This window comes from Aureococcus anophagefferens (genome assembly GCF_000186865.1).
Source record: "Aureococcus anophagefferens unplaced genomic scaffold AURANscaffold_3, whole genome shotgun sequence".
NCBI lineage: Eukaryota > Pelagophyceae > Pelagomonadales > Pelagomonadaceae > Aureococcus > Aureococcus anophagefferens.
Genome location: NW_008705563.1, coordinates 252592 through 264815, shown reverse-complemented (window position 1 = coordinate 264815; position 12224 = coordinate 252592). Strand labels below are relative to the sequence as shown.

General features: G+C 73.4%; 4 protein-coding genes across 4 annotated transcripts in view; 2 read left to right on the top strand and 2 right to left on the bottom strand.

The window, feature by feature from the left end:
• Window positions 1–1282, top strand: part of AURANDRAFT_61542 (hypothetical protein) — a gene marked incomplete at both ends in the record, with an annotated part of 2801 nt that extends 1519 nt beyond the window's left edge. The window contains one exon of the mRNA XM_009035843.1: window positions 77–1282. Coding sequence (XP_009034091.1) covers window positions 77–1282 — 1206 coding nt within the window. The remainder of the gene's footprint in view (window positions 1–76) is intronic.
• Window positions 1283–2769: 1487 nt separating this feature from the next.
• Window positions 2770–3285, top strand: AURANDRAFT_61541 (hypothetical protein; the record flags this gene model as incomplete). Its single annotated transcript, XM_009035844.1, has 1 exon — window positions 2770–3285. One exon carries the CDS (start codon window positions 2770–2772, stop codon window positions 3283–3285), a length of 516 nt encoding a protein of 171 aa, XP_009034092.1.
• Window positions 3286–5555: 2270 nt separating this feature from the next.
• AURANDRAFT_70791 (hypothetical protein) lies at window positions 5556–8004 on the bottom strand (the record flags this gene model as incomplete). The annotated part of the gene is made up of 1 exon (XM_009035358.1): window positions 5556–8004. One exon carries the CDS (start codon window positions 8002–8004, stop codon window positions 5569–5571), a length of 2436 nt encoding a protein of 811 aa, XP_009033606.1.
• Window positions 8005–9048: 1044 nt separating this feature from the next.
• On the bottom strand, window positions 9049–12144 carry AURANDRAFT_61539 (hypothetical protein; the record flags this gene model as incomplete). The annotated part of the gene is made up of 3 exons (XM_009035357.1): window positions 9049–9874; window positions 9966–10990; window positions 11191–12144. The coding sequence occupies 3 exons, from the start codon at window positions 12142–12144 to the stop codon at window positions 9049–9051; spliced, it is 2805 nt and encodes a 934-aa protein (XP_009033605.1).
• Between the last annotated feature and the right edge of the window lie 80 nt (window positions 12145–12224).

Genomic DNA, 12224 nt, shown 5'->3' with positions numbered 1-12224 from the left:
GGCCGGCGGCTACATGCTCGTGCCGGGCATCGGGAAGCCGGCGGGGGATCCGCACCGGCGGTGGACGGTGACGGAGATCCCGAGCTTCAGCGAGGTGTCGCCGAACCTCAAGGAGGAGGCCATCGCGCTCGTGCGCGACGCCTACGTCGAGCCCGAGCGCAACCGGAACAACGGCTACCGGTGGAAGCCGGACCACATCTTCGAGGGTGAGGAGCGCGAGCGGCGGGAGGAGGGCGGCGACCTGCGCGACGCCTACGGCGTCTGCGCCGAGGCCGCGTCCTACGCGCAGCTGCCAATTGGCAGCGGGCAGCTGTTCCTCAACGGCTCCTTCGCCGACGGCGTCGTCTTGGACACGCACGGCGTGAGCGGCATCAGCAACGCGGACTCGACCTTCTGCGCGTGGGTGCAAAATTCGAACGACTACACTCTCACCTACGATTACGAGATAGAATCCAAGCTCACGTACGACTCGGTGCGCATGCTCGCGGCTGTCCTCAACTGCGTCGGCAGCGGCCAGCTCTTCCTCCTCGCGACCTCGCACCTGCTGTACTACATGACCGTCACGTTCCGCTGTCGGGACCGCAACGCGCTGCTCTTCCTCGCAGAGCACTGGTCTCTGGGCGGCACGAAGGCCAAACAGTTCGAGCTTGCTTTGCTGGGCCTGCGCGAGGCACAGTTGGGCAACCGGCTGAAGCCGTACCTCGACCTCCGAGGCCTGCCGGAGTACGCCGTGATGGGCGACGAGACGCGCAAGGCGGCGATCACCGCCGTGCGCAACGTCATGTTCTACGCGCTCAAGCAGGGCAAAGGCCGGGACGGCCAGACCTGGACCTCGACGCCCGCGGCGGTGACCTTCTACTACAACCTCGCGGTCGCCTCCGGCCGCGACTCCTTCTTCAAAAATCTGTCGTGGTTCTTCGAGGGGGACGGCGGCGGCGGAATTTATTTACACGCTGATTCTCGGATCCGCTATCAATTGTCGCTCTACCAGAGCGACCAGGGATGGTTACAGGCCATGAGTGACGCTTTGGAGCATTACGGCTTCCGGAAGCTCAGCATATTCGATGTTCCGGAGTATCTGGATTACGACGATTTCAAACCGAGGACGAAAAAGGCGTTCCGAGCGCAGTTATCATCTGAATGCTCTCGCCTCGCGACCGCGCTCTTCCGCTGCTACGAGGAAGCCGGGGCCGCGGATTTCCGCAAGGCGTCGATCCTGCGGATCATGATGGACAACGAGCATCCGAACCAGACTGCGCTCGACCAGTTCCGAGCGCTCTAGGCGCCCCTCTAAAGAAAGTTATCGATTCTTCGACAGCCCTAACGCTACGCGCAGGCCGTCGCGTGGAGGAGCCGCTTGGACACGCGGGACGAATTCGCGAGGTCCGCCTGGAGCATGTAGGCGTGGAAGTGGGTCACGCGCTCGTCGCCCGGTCGCCCGGCGTTGTACTCGCCGCAGAAGTAGCCGTAGACGCGGTCGAGCTCGCCGGGCGGCGCGTCGCCGTCGCCGAGCATCGGGAACGACCGCCAGCGGCCGCGGCGCGCGGCGCGTTTCGGCATGGCCCAGGACACGGGCGCGCCGTAGTTCCAGAGGTCGACGACGGCGCCGTCGACGCGCCGCGCGGGCATGATCTCCCAGGTCACGTGGTCCTCGCTGCCCGCGAAGACGTTCCAGCGGTTGTGGAACACCGCCGTCAGCGGACTCCGCGTCGCGTCCTGGCACTGCCTCGCGAAGCGGTCGTGCCAGACGCAGGCGCCCGCGAAGGCCAGCAAGACCAGGACGCGGAGCCCGTCGCGGCGCGTCGACCGCGCGGGCGCCGCGGGCGGTCCGACGGGCAGCGCCGGAACCCACGCGGCCGCGGCGAAGACGGAGAGCAAGCCCGCGCCGTTCATGGCGGCGCCGATGCCCGCGTGCATGGCGAAAACGGCGCCGATGGCAACCCACTGGACCGTCGTCGACCCGGCGAGGGCGCCGACGGCGCAGAGGAGCGGCGCGGCGAGCTCGACGACCGGCACCGTCGGCGTCAACGCGCGGAGGCCGCCGGGCCCGAGGAGCGCGCGCAGCGCCTCGCCGACGGCCGTGTGGCGCAGGTAGGCGTCGAGCGCCGGGACGCGCGCGTCGGACGCCCAGCCGCGGTCCGGGTCGGCCCGCTTGGCGTAGCCCGCGTCCCAGTAGATCCACGCGAGCTGCGCGCGGTACAGCGCCGCGGCCGCGAGCCCCGCGGCCGACCGCGGCTTCGCCGGCGCCAGCGCGACCCAGAGCAGCAGCAGGTGGGCGTAGCGGTCGAGGATGAAGGCGAGGCGCGCGTGGCGCGCCGTCGCCGACGCGTAGAGCCAGAGCGAGAGAACGGCGCACGTCCGCGGCGCCGCGTCGACGGCGAGGAGCAGCCCCAGCGCGAGCTGGGACACGGACAGCAGCTGCTGCCAGCGCAGGGACCCGCTCCAGGCGTGGAGGCAGACGGCGCGGTGCAGCGGGTCGTCGCCGACGTCGTCGCGCCAGGCGGCGACGGGCAGCACGCCCGCGTCGCTGTAACAGGCGCGCAGCACGCCCCAGCGCTCGACGACGCTGAGCGCGACGCAGATGCCGAAGCAGCGCCGCGCGAGCGCGAGGGCGCGCGGCCGCAGGTACATCGTTGCTCAAGCTGCGGTGTTGTTCAAGGCTTGCTCACACAGCCATCGGGGAGCACTGCAATGCGAGATCAAGGACGGCTTCAAGCGCCTCGGCAGCCCTTCGACGACGGGCAGCTCTCCCGATTCGAACACCGGACGATGGCCAGCCTCGACGAGAACGCGCCGCCGGCGGCGACGATGCCGCCCGCGCCGCCGGCGCCGACGACGCCGTCGGCCCTGGACGGCGAGAGGGACATCTTGGACGACCAGTTGGACCTCTTGACCGGCTCCATGGTCGGCGCCGGCGAGCTCGACGCGACGGCCGTGGAGCTCGCGGGGCTCCTCGTGGAGAAGGGCGACGACGCGTCGTCGCTGCGGGCGCACCGCGTCCTCGCCGAGTGCGGCGTCCAGCTCGGCTGCTGGGGCCTCGGCGAAAGGCCGAAGCTGAAAAACGCCGCGGACCTCGACAAGCCCATGGGCGCCTTCGTGCTCAAGCCGTCGGCCAGGTCGAAGCTCCTCGACGACTCCGTCGCCGCGCCGAAGACGCGGCCGGAGCCGCGGGCGAGCTCGACGACGTCGCTGCGCGGCGCGCCGCCGATCGCGGACGACCTCGACCCCGTCGCGCCGCCCGCGGCGAGCGAGCCCAAATCGCTCGCGGACTTCCTGAAGCCGTAGGGCGGCGGCCACGACGCTTACACTTTGGAGGGGGGGGAGACACAGGGGCGGGGTCGTCAGCAGACGAAGGACGACGTCGGCGTCCGCGGCGACGTCGGGTCGCAGTCCGCGGCCCAGCTGGAGAAGGAGACGCGGTCCAGGTCGTCGTCGTCGTCGATGCGGATGTCGCCGAGGAGCTCGTCCACGGAGCCGCGCGCGAGGAAGGCGGCCGCGGCCGCGATGCGCCGCAGGTCGTTCCCCGAGGCGGACGACGACGTGCGCACCGGGGGCGGGCGGCTCGGCGCCCAGGCCCGGGGCGCGGAGACGGATTCGGCGAGCACGGGGTTCTTCATTTCCGGGAGCAACGGCGCCGGATGCTCGCCGGCGACGCGCGCCGTCGCGGGCCGGCGGACGATCGCCGGCGGCGAGATCGCGCGCCGCGGAAGCGGGGGCGGCGTCGTCGTCGGGAGGAGCGGCGGCGCCGGCGCCGCCGTCGGGAGGAGCTCCGGCGCCGCGCGTCCGCCCGGATGGTAGGACTGGCGGCGCCGCTTCGCGAACGTTCTCAAAAAGGATTCCGTCGCGGCGGCGCCGTGTGCCGCGGCCGGCAGATCGCTCTTCGGGTCGCACCAGCGGGCCGGTTCGAGCGCGTCGGCGGGAAGGTCATCGAAGGCCGCGGCGCGAGAAATGATGCTCGGTTGGGCCATGCCGACCACGGGAGAGCAGACGCCGCCAATTGGTTGTACGAGCCGCTCGTCGACCCCGAGTGCTCGCGCTTGGTGTGCACGTTTTTTTCGGGTGCTTCCACGCGCGCGGGAGTGAGAAACGCCCTGTGAGAATTGCTGCAGCGGAGCCGCGCGCGCCGCTGCGTCCGTTAGCCGCTGGCGCCGGGAATTCGCCTTCGGCGTCGATGACCGGAGAGCTCGCTCGTCCAGCCGGGGGTAGGCTGGGGGTTTCTGGGGGTCGACCGTCGCATCTCCACCGTAAAAAATCCGGCGGTCCGTGTCGCCATCATGCTGCTGCGGTGGTGGCGTCGCCGGGGAATTGTCCGGCGCAGCTGACTCGGAGGCTGTCACGGTCCTGCGGTGCCGCGGCCACGACCGGCCGGGGTCGGCCGCGGCGTCTTCCCGAAGGGGACCGGTCGGTTCGTGACCACCGCGCAAGCCCGCTTCGCGGCTCCACCAAGCGCGCGCAAGTTTCGAGCAGGTCTTTGCAAAAAATCACGGGCTAAAGGTCGACGTTGCTGCGAGCGTGCACTCGCGGCACTCGCGCACGCAACCTTGCAGTTTTGCGAAGTGGTCGGCCCCAGTGACGAACGATGAAGACTTTGAATTGGCTCCAGGCCGCCATGGCGCTCCTGCTCCCGACGCTCGCCGGCGCGTACGTGCCCTCCACCGCGCGGCTCGGTCGCGGCCGCGCGCCGTCCGTCACCCGGCGCGCGGTGACGATGAGGGATAAGCCGCCGATCGACGACGAGCGCCGCCAAAAGAGCCCTGGCATCCAGAACAACTTTTTCGACCAGTCGACCGCCGACTTCAAGCGGCCGCACGGCTCGAGGGGCCCGTCGCCGGGCATGCCCGGGCCGGGGGCGCCGCAGCAGCCGCCGCCCGGCGCGGGCGGCGCGCCCGGACCGAACGGGGTCCCCTACGCGCCTCCGCCGGGCGGCGCGCCCGGTCCCGTGGCCGTGGGGCCGGACGGCTCGCGGAAGATGTATTCGGTCAGCCAGGAGACGCCGATGCCGGGGCGCGAGCGCGAGTACCACGAGTTCCAGCTGGACATGGCCAACCGGGGAGACTACGCGCCGCAGCCGCCGTCCGCGGCGAACGAGTACTACGGCGGCGCGCCCGCGGGCGCGCCCGCCGCGCCCCCGCCCCAGTACTACCCGCCCCCGCAAGCCGGCGGCGCGCCCGCGGCCGCCGCGCCCGCGCCCGCGGCCGCCGCGCCCGCGCCCGCGCGGCGACGCAACCCGGCGGTCGACGACATGCTGCAGGCGCTCTACCAGAAGCTCGAGCAGGCGCGCCTCGACCTCCTGAGCTCGACGAAGGTCGAGGAGACCGCGCCGCTCGTCGGCCTCGTGAAGGAAATCTCCGAAGCGATCGCCAACCTCGAGCAGATCTGAGAGGCTTCCTTTGGACGCCTCTTGTCGTAAGTAGCGCCTCAAAAGATGTCGGGGCATCATGATTGCAGCAGAACCGCGCGCGCCGCAGCCAGCGGAATGGGCGACACAGAAGCCGCCGATTGGCGCGCCGGCGCAAGTGCCGGCGTGCCCACGCGGCGCCACCGGTCGGCTCCTCACCGGTCAAAAAGTTAGCTCACGCCCCAGTGCCCCCCGAGCGCGCCGCCCCCCGCGAAGGGCTCGGCGCCGCCCGCGCCGCCGCGCGGCGGCGGCGGCGGCCCCCGGGGCGCGGGCCCCGGCTCGTCGCCGTCGCCGCGGCCGTAGGCCGCGTTGTCCGCGTCGACGAAGGCCCGGAGCCCCGCGCGCCACGCCGGCGCGCCCCCCGCCCGCGGGCAGCCGCCGCCGATCCGCGCGTAGAAGAGCACGTAGGGCGACGCGGCCGCGGACCGCGGCGTCGACGGCGCGGCCGCGTCCACGGGCCGCACGTCCATGTCGTCGAACAGGGACCAGGCCGGCGGCCGCTCCGACGCGGCCACGTCGGAATCCGTCGCGTAGGCGTAGTAGTGGCCGTGGTGCGGCGACGCGCCCGCGTGGACGACGACCGCGTAGAGCGCGTAGGCGACGTCGCGCCCGTCCGCGGGCAGCCGGAGCACGCGCGGCGCGTCGACGGGCGTCGCCACTTTACGCCGCCGGTTCGTCGCCGCGTCGTAGCGGAAGCGCCCCAGGGAGACGACGAGGTGCGCGGGCATCGCGTCGAAGCGGCGCGTCCGCGTCGCGCGGACCTTGGCGGCGCACGCGTCGCACGCGTACGCGGCGTCGCCCTCCAACACCTCCTCCGCGAGGTACTGGTCGCGCACGAGGTCCTGGAGCGACGCGGGCTTCGCCGCCGGCTCCCGGGGCGCGCAGCCGACCTCGTTCTTCCGCGGCGCGCCGTCGTCGGGCACGCAGACGTCGAGTTTCCCGCAGACGCCGTGCCGCGTCGTCGACACCGCGCCGCACCGCTCGCACTCGATGGACGTCTCCAGCACGCCCCCGAAGACCGCGTCGAGCTCGCGCGCCGCCGCCGCGCGCTTCGCCGCGTCGCCGACGACCGCGGGCCCGCCGAGATCCGCCTCGTCTTCGAGCGCGTCGAGGACGTAGTGCAGGAACTCCGCGGCGTCCTGCTGGTCCGCGCCGTCGTAGGGCGCCCGGAACGAGCCCCGGAGGCTCCGTAGCGCTAGGCCGGGCCGGTCGCTGCCCTCGAGGAGCGCCAGCGCCTCCCGGAGCCGCGGCGTGACCCTCGGAAGCGCGTCGAGCGGCCGCTTCGACGGCGTCAGCGCGGGCGCCGCGACCGCCTCGTCGCGCGCCGGCGGGCCGCAGAGCAGCAACCGCCGCAGGGCCGCCGTCGCGTGGAGCGCCCGGAGGCACGCGTTGACGTAGCACGAGTTGCCGAGGTTCCGCAGCCCCGGCGGCCGGCCCGGCGGCCGCTTCGGCGGCGGCGCGGCGCCGCGCGCGGCCGCCGCGGCCGCCGCCGCGGCGCCGTCCTTCGCCGCGTCGGGCCGCAGGAACCGGAAGAAGTCGTGGTGGTCCTTGCGGATGCCCGGGAAGGACGCGAGGATGGCCCGCAACAATTTCTCGGTCCGCGCGAGCGCCCGCCGCGGCGTCCGCGCGGCCTTGAGCACGCACCGCAGGTGCGGCAGCACGGCGACGGCCGTCGCGGGCGTGCCCCGCGCCGCGAGCAGCGTCTCCACGAGGTCGAGGCCGCCGAGCAGGTCCCGCTCCGCGCCCTCGTCCGGCCGCCGCGCGAGGTTCCGCGCGCGGCACGACGCGCCCAAGCAGCACGCGAGCACGAACCCGTCGAGGGCGCGCGTCCGGCCCGACGTCGCGACGACCGTCGCGAGCGCCGCGACCCAGGGCGCCGTCGGGTTCGCCGGCCCCGCGGGCCAGCGCGCCATCGCCCGCGCGGCGCGGAACAGGCCCTCGTCGTCGACGCGCGCCGGGCCGACGAGGCGCCGCATCAAACGCAAACCCACGGCCTCGCCGTCGGCGTCGCTCAGGAGGGGCAGCGCCCCGACCAGCAGGCCGACGCGCGGCGACGGCGGGTCCGCGACGGATCGAGGCGACGACAGGCGACACAACACCCAGTCGAGCGCCGCGCCGACGCGGCATACGTCCTCCCCGCAGCACGCGGCGCCAAAGTCGGCGACGAGGCGCGCCAGGCCCGCCCGCTCGTCGTGGGCGCGCGCCAGCCACTCGAGGGCCCGCTCGGCGCCGTCGGCGCAGTCGAGGACGGGCGGTGCGCCCGGCGCGGCGACGTTGGGAAAGAACGCGCGCGCGACGGCCGCGCCGACGACGGCGTCGCCGGGCCGCGCCAGGAAGCGCGCGAAGGTCGCGGCGACGGCCGGCGACGACTTTTCCAGGCGCCCCCGCGCGCACGCGAGGAGCCGGAGGCCCGCGTCGCGCTGTCCCCGGTCGAGCGCCTCGAGCGCGGCCTCGAGCGCGACGAGTGCGTCGGCCGGGCCGAGGCGCGCCACGGCGCCGCGCAGGACGCGCGGGTCCCGCTGCGCCGCGAGCACCGCGAGGAGCGCCTTGAGGGCGTTCGTCGTCGCTCCGGCGCCGCCGGGGTCGTCGACCTCCATGGGCTCCATGGGCGGGGGCCGGGGGCACACGCGCGCGGGTGCCGGGTCACGGCGGCGAGGCGGCGCGCAGGACCGGTCGGCGTGCGTCGCGTCGGCGCTGGGCGGCCGCGAAGAACCCAGGTGGTCTGCGGCGCGACGCGCGTTTTTTACCACAGCCGCTGGAGGGTCGATGGAGGGTCGATCAATTGGGGTCGATGGCTTCGTGTCGGTGATTACTATTTCGTGCCCCCCCTAGACGGGTCCTGGTGCCACCAGAGAGGCTGCCATCCTGCGCGCGTTGGGGTAAGGTCTGTTGATCCCTGCGGCAGGTGTATACGCTTCGACCTGCAGGGGTGCGGCGAGTGTTGTTTCGGTTTCGCTGGGGACGCTGGATCCGCACTGCACGCCCTTGGCAAGGGACCGTTCGCCAGCTGGTTCTCTTCGGTCGGTAGAACACATAGGTCGACCCGACCGGCTATTGTCGGATCTAGTTCCGTGCAGCTCACATTGGATTTTTGTTGTTTTGAAAAGTCGATCGCGCGCGGACGCGCGAGTCGAACTTGATCGTTCCGGAAGAAAAAAAATTTTTGTTTGGGGGAGCTGGTCGCAAGCGACCCGGGCTCGAGGAAGGGGAAGGGGACGGTGGGCGGCGCGTCGGGTCGCCGGTGGGGGAGCGGCGGGGCGGCGGGATTGGGGGGTGGCCGCTCGCTCAGATGGGGTGCCGCAGCGGCTGCCCTTCACGCGCCGGCGCCCGGCGCCGCGGACAGCGGGGACCGGGCGTGTGAATGGCAGTCGCGCGGGATGCGCGGTGCGGGCGCGGCGGGGTTGTCATGGGGGTTCTGTGTCGGACGCGCGCCCCCCCCGTCCGACACAGAACCCCCTCCCGCCGCGACACGCTTCGCGGTGAATTTTTCCGTTCCCCAAAAATTTGGCTGGGAGGATATGGTTTGCGATGCGGTATATGTGAAGCGATTTTAGGGATATATAAGTATTGTTGAGTCCGAAGTTGGTCGACGGCCTCGTTCAAACTCGCCGGCGGCGACTGGGCAGCCTCGACGCGTTACGACGTCCCCCTCACCCGAACTCGTTGGGCTCCGCCCGCAGCCCGCCCCGCTCCGCGCGCAGCGCCGCGTACTTCTGGTCCTGCATCTTCCGGGCGATGGCGGCCTCGCCGCCGCGCGCGATGAACTTGCCCGGCCTCGTCCGGTTCGCGACGGGCGCGATGCGGTCGAGCCGGCCCCGCCGCGCGTCCTCGGCGCGCTTCGCGGCGCAGTCGTCGGACGCCGTGATCAGATTCAGGCCCCGGAGCGTCTTCGTCTCGAAGGAGCACCACGCGCCGAGGTCGTAGAAGAGGCCGAGCCAGTCCTCGACCTTGCCGTCGCGGAGGCAGCCGTGGCCGCTCCGGCTCTGGGGCCCCTTGACGAAGCAGAGGCGCTCGGGGAAGACTAGCGCGTTCGTCATCGTCGCGTCCATGTCCAGGTAGAGCACGTCCGCGTCCCGGACGCGCGGGTCCTCGTTCGCGACCAGATACGGGAGCCGCCGCCCGAGGTCAGTAGCGGCGTAGTACCTGGCGCCCAGCGCCGCGCGCGCGTCGTAGTCGCGGCCCACGTCCTCGACGGCCGCCGCGGCGACGCGCCCGTCGCCGAGCACGGTCACGCGGCCCATGGACGCCGCGCCGCGGACCTGGAGCCGCGGGTGGTTCAAGAAATTCGACTCGCGGAACTGGACGCCCAGGGGCCCGAAGAACGCCTCGACGTCGACGAATTCCCACAAATAGTAGAACTTCTCGAAGTGGAGCCCCGCGGGCAGCACGGCGACGCGGCCCGTGAAGTACGCCGCGAGCGCCAGGTTGAACGCGACGAGCGCGAGCTTCTCGCCCGCGTGGAAGTCCGGCGGCAGCCTGCGACGCAACGTCGCTTCAACGTGCAAAGGGCGCGCGTTCCAGGAAAGAAACATCCGAGACCGCTCCGAGGGACGATCGCTCGTCCAACCATCGGCCGAAACGAGCGGAAACCGGCCGAGCCTTCGAAGTCGGGCGCCCCGTTTCCCGCGCCGGCGGCCGCGTCGCGAAGAGGCTGTCCTCGACGGCGACGTAGCGCCGGTGGCGCCCGACGGCGTAGTAGGCGTCGCCGAAGCCGTCGTCGGCGCCCTCCCAGAGCTGGAGCTCCTTGGCGACGCGCGCGATGGACGCGTAGGGCGTCGTCGCGGAGCCGCCGCCGCGGCCGCCGGCCTTGACGTCGTCCGCCGCGTCGAGGTCGTCGTCGCCGCCGCGGACGTGGACGACCGTGGAGCCGCTCAGGATGGCCGGGTGCTCGTGGCTCACGACCGTCTCCGCGTCGAGGAGGCGGACGGCGTCGCGCGGCGGCGAAGCGCCGAGCGCCGCGCGCGCCGCGGCCGCGGCGAGGTCGCCGTCGCCGCAGCCCCGGCGCCGCCGCGCGTCGGCGTCGCGCGCGCCTTCGGCGACGAGGCACCGCAATAACGAGTCCTCGTCCGCGGCCGCGGCGAGCGCGGCGACGCGCGCGGAGTGGTTGAGCTCCGGCCGCCAGTCGTCGCCCGCGGCCGCGACGACGGCGACGTCGCGCAGGAGCCGCGCCGCCGCGGCCGCGAGCGCGTCGGCGGCCCGCGCCGCCGCCGCCGCGCCGCGCTCGCAGGCGACGACGCAGGCCGTCGCCGCGCCGCCGATGCGCTCGGGCCGGATCTTCCGCTGCGCCTCGCCCCGCGGGTCGACGCCCGACCGCGCGGCGACGACGAGGCCGTCGACGCCGCGCGCCGCGTCGAAGAGGCCCTGGGGCGGCGCGGCGAAGAAGGCGGCGGCGTCGACCTTGAGGAACGCCGCGGCGCGCCACGGGTCCGCCGCGGGCGCGGATAGGAACGCCGCGACCGTCGCCCAGGCCGCCGCGTGGCGGCAGGCGCCGGCGCCCGCGGACCGCGCGGCGAACTTGACGCGCGCGTCGCCCGACCCCCGGCGCTCGGCCTGGACGGCCTCCGTCTGGAGCTTCGCGAGGCGCGGCGGCACCTGGGCAGGACAAGAGTGCGAAATTCCCAACTTCAAAGGCTCCTCTCTCGGCCGGTTTCCACTCGTTTCGGCTGATTTTTGGACGAGCGATCATCTCTCGGAGCGCCCTCGAAGCGTGGGTGCTGTTTCCGGAACGCGCGCGCGCGGAACACTCACGTTGAAGCGACGTTGAATCACCCTTGTCCTGCCCTGGGCGGCACGAAGCCCTGGTAGTCGATGCCGCCCGTGCCCTGGACGCCGAGCTGCGTCCGCTCGGCGCGGCGGCCCGCCGGCGGGACGCCCCGGTCGCCCGGCGGCTGCGTGTCGACGCCGCCCGTCGCCAGCGCGACGTCGCGCGCGAACGCGCGGTCCGCGGCGAACGCCGCGCCGAAGCGGCCGCGCCGCTCGCAGAGCTCCGCGGCCGCGGCGCCCTCGGGCCGCCAGGCGACGACGACGCGGCCCGGCGCGCTCGCCGCGTCCACGCCGACGGTCACGGCGACGGCCGCCGCGGCGACGCCCGGCGCCTCGTTCGGCGCGACCAATCGCGCGTAGGCCTGGAAGAACTCGGCGACGGCCGCCGCGCGGCTCGCGTCGGCGACGGTCCAGTAGACGCGCGCCGACGCGCCGGCGCCGAGCGCCGCGCCGACGGTGTCGCGCAGGCGCTCGGCGAAGGGGCCCGCGGCCGGCGGCGCCGGCGCCGGCGCCGCCGGCCGGCGGCGGCCCTCGGCCGTCCAGACGTACGCGCACGGCGCGTCGTCCCGCGTCCCCGGCCGCGCGAGGCCCCGCGGCACGGCGGCGCTCGGCGCGCAGGCGCCCGACCGCACGGCGTCCAGCGCGGCGGCGCGGTCGTAGGCGGCCCGGGGCCACGACTCCGGCAGCGGGTCCGCGACGCCGTCGCGCGGGTCCGCCAAAAGCCGGTCGCGCGCGGGCTCGTGCAGGTTCCGCGCGCACGTCTGCGACGGCGCGCAGGCCTCGAAGAAGGGCAGGTCCGGGTCCAGCGTCGCGACGACCCGCTGCGCCGCGTGGAGCCGCAGCGACTCGGCGACGGCGCTCCGCGACGACGAGTCGTGGTGGTCCTCCACGTTCGCGAGCGCGTGGTCGTGCAGGGCCCGGAGCCGCCCGAAGAAGGCGAGGAAGGCGCCGATGATGAGGCCCGGCAGGTAGTCGCGATACATGATGGGCTACTCAAATGGGCTGCATCACCATCGTCCGGCGCCAAGGCCCATGTTGTCGAGCGGTGCCGAGATGGTGCCGA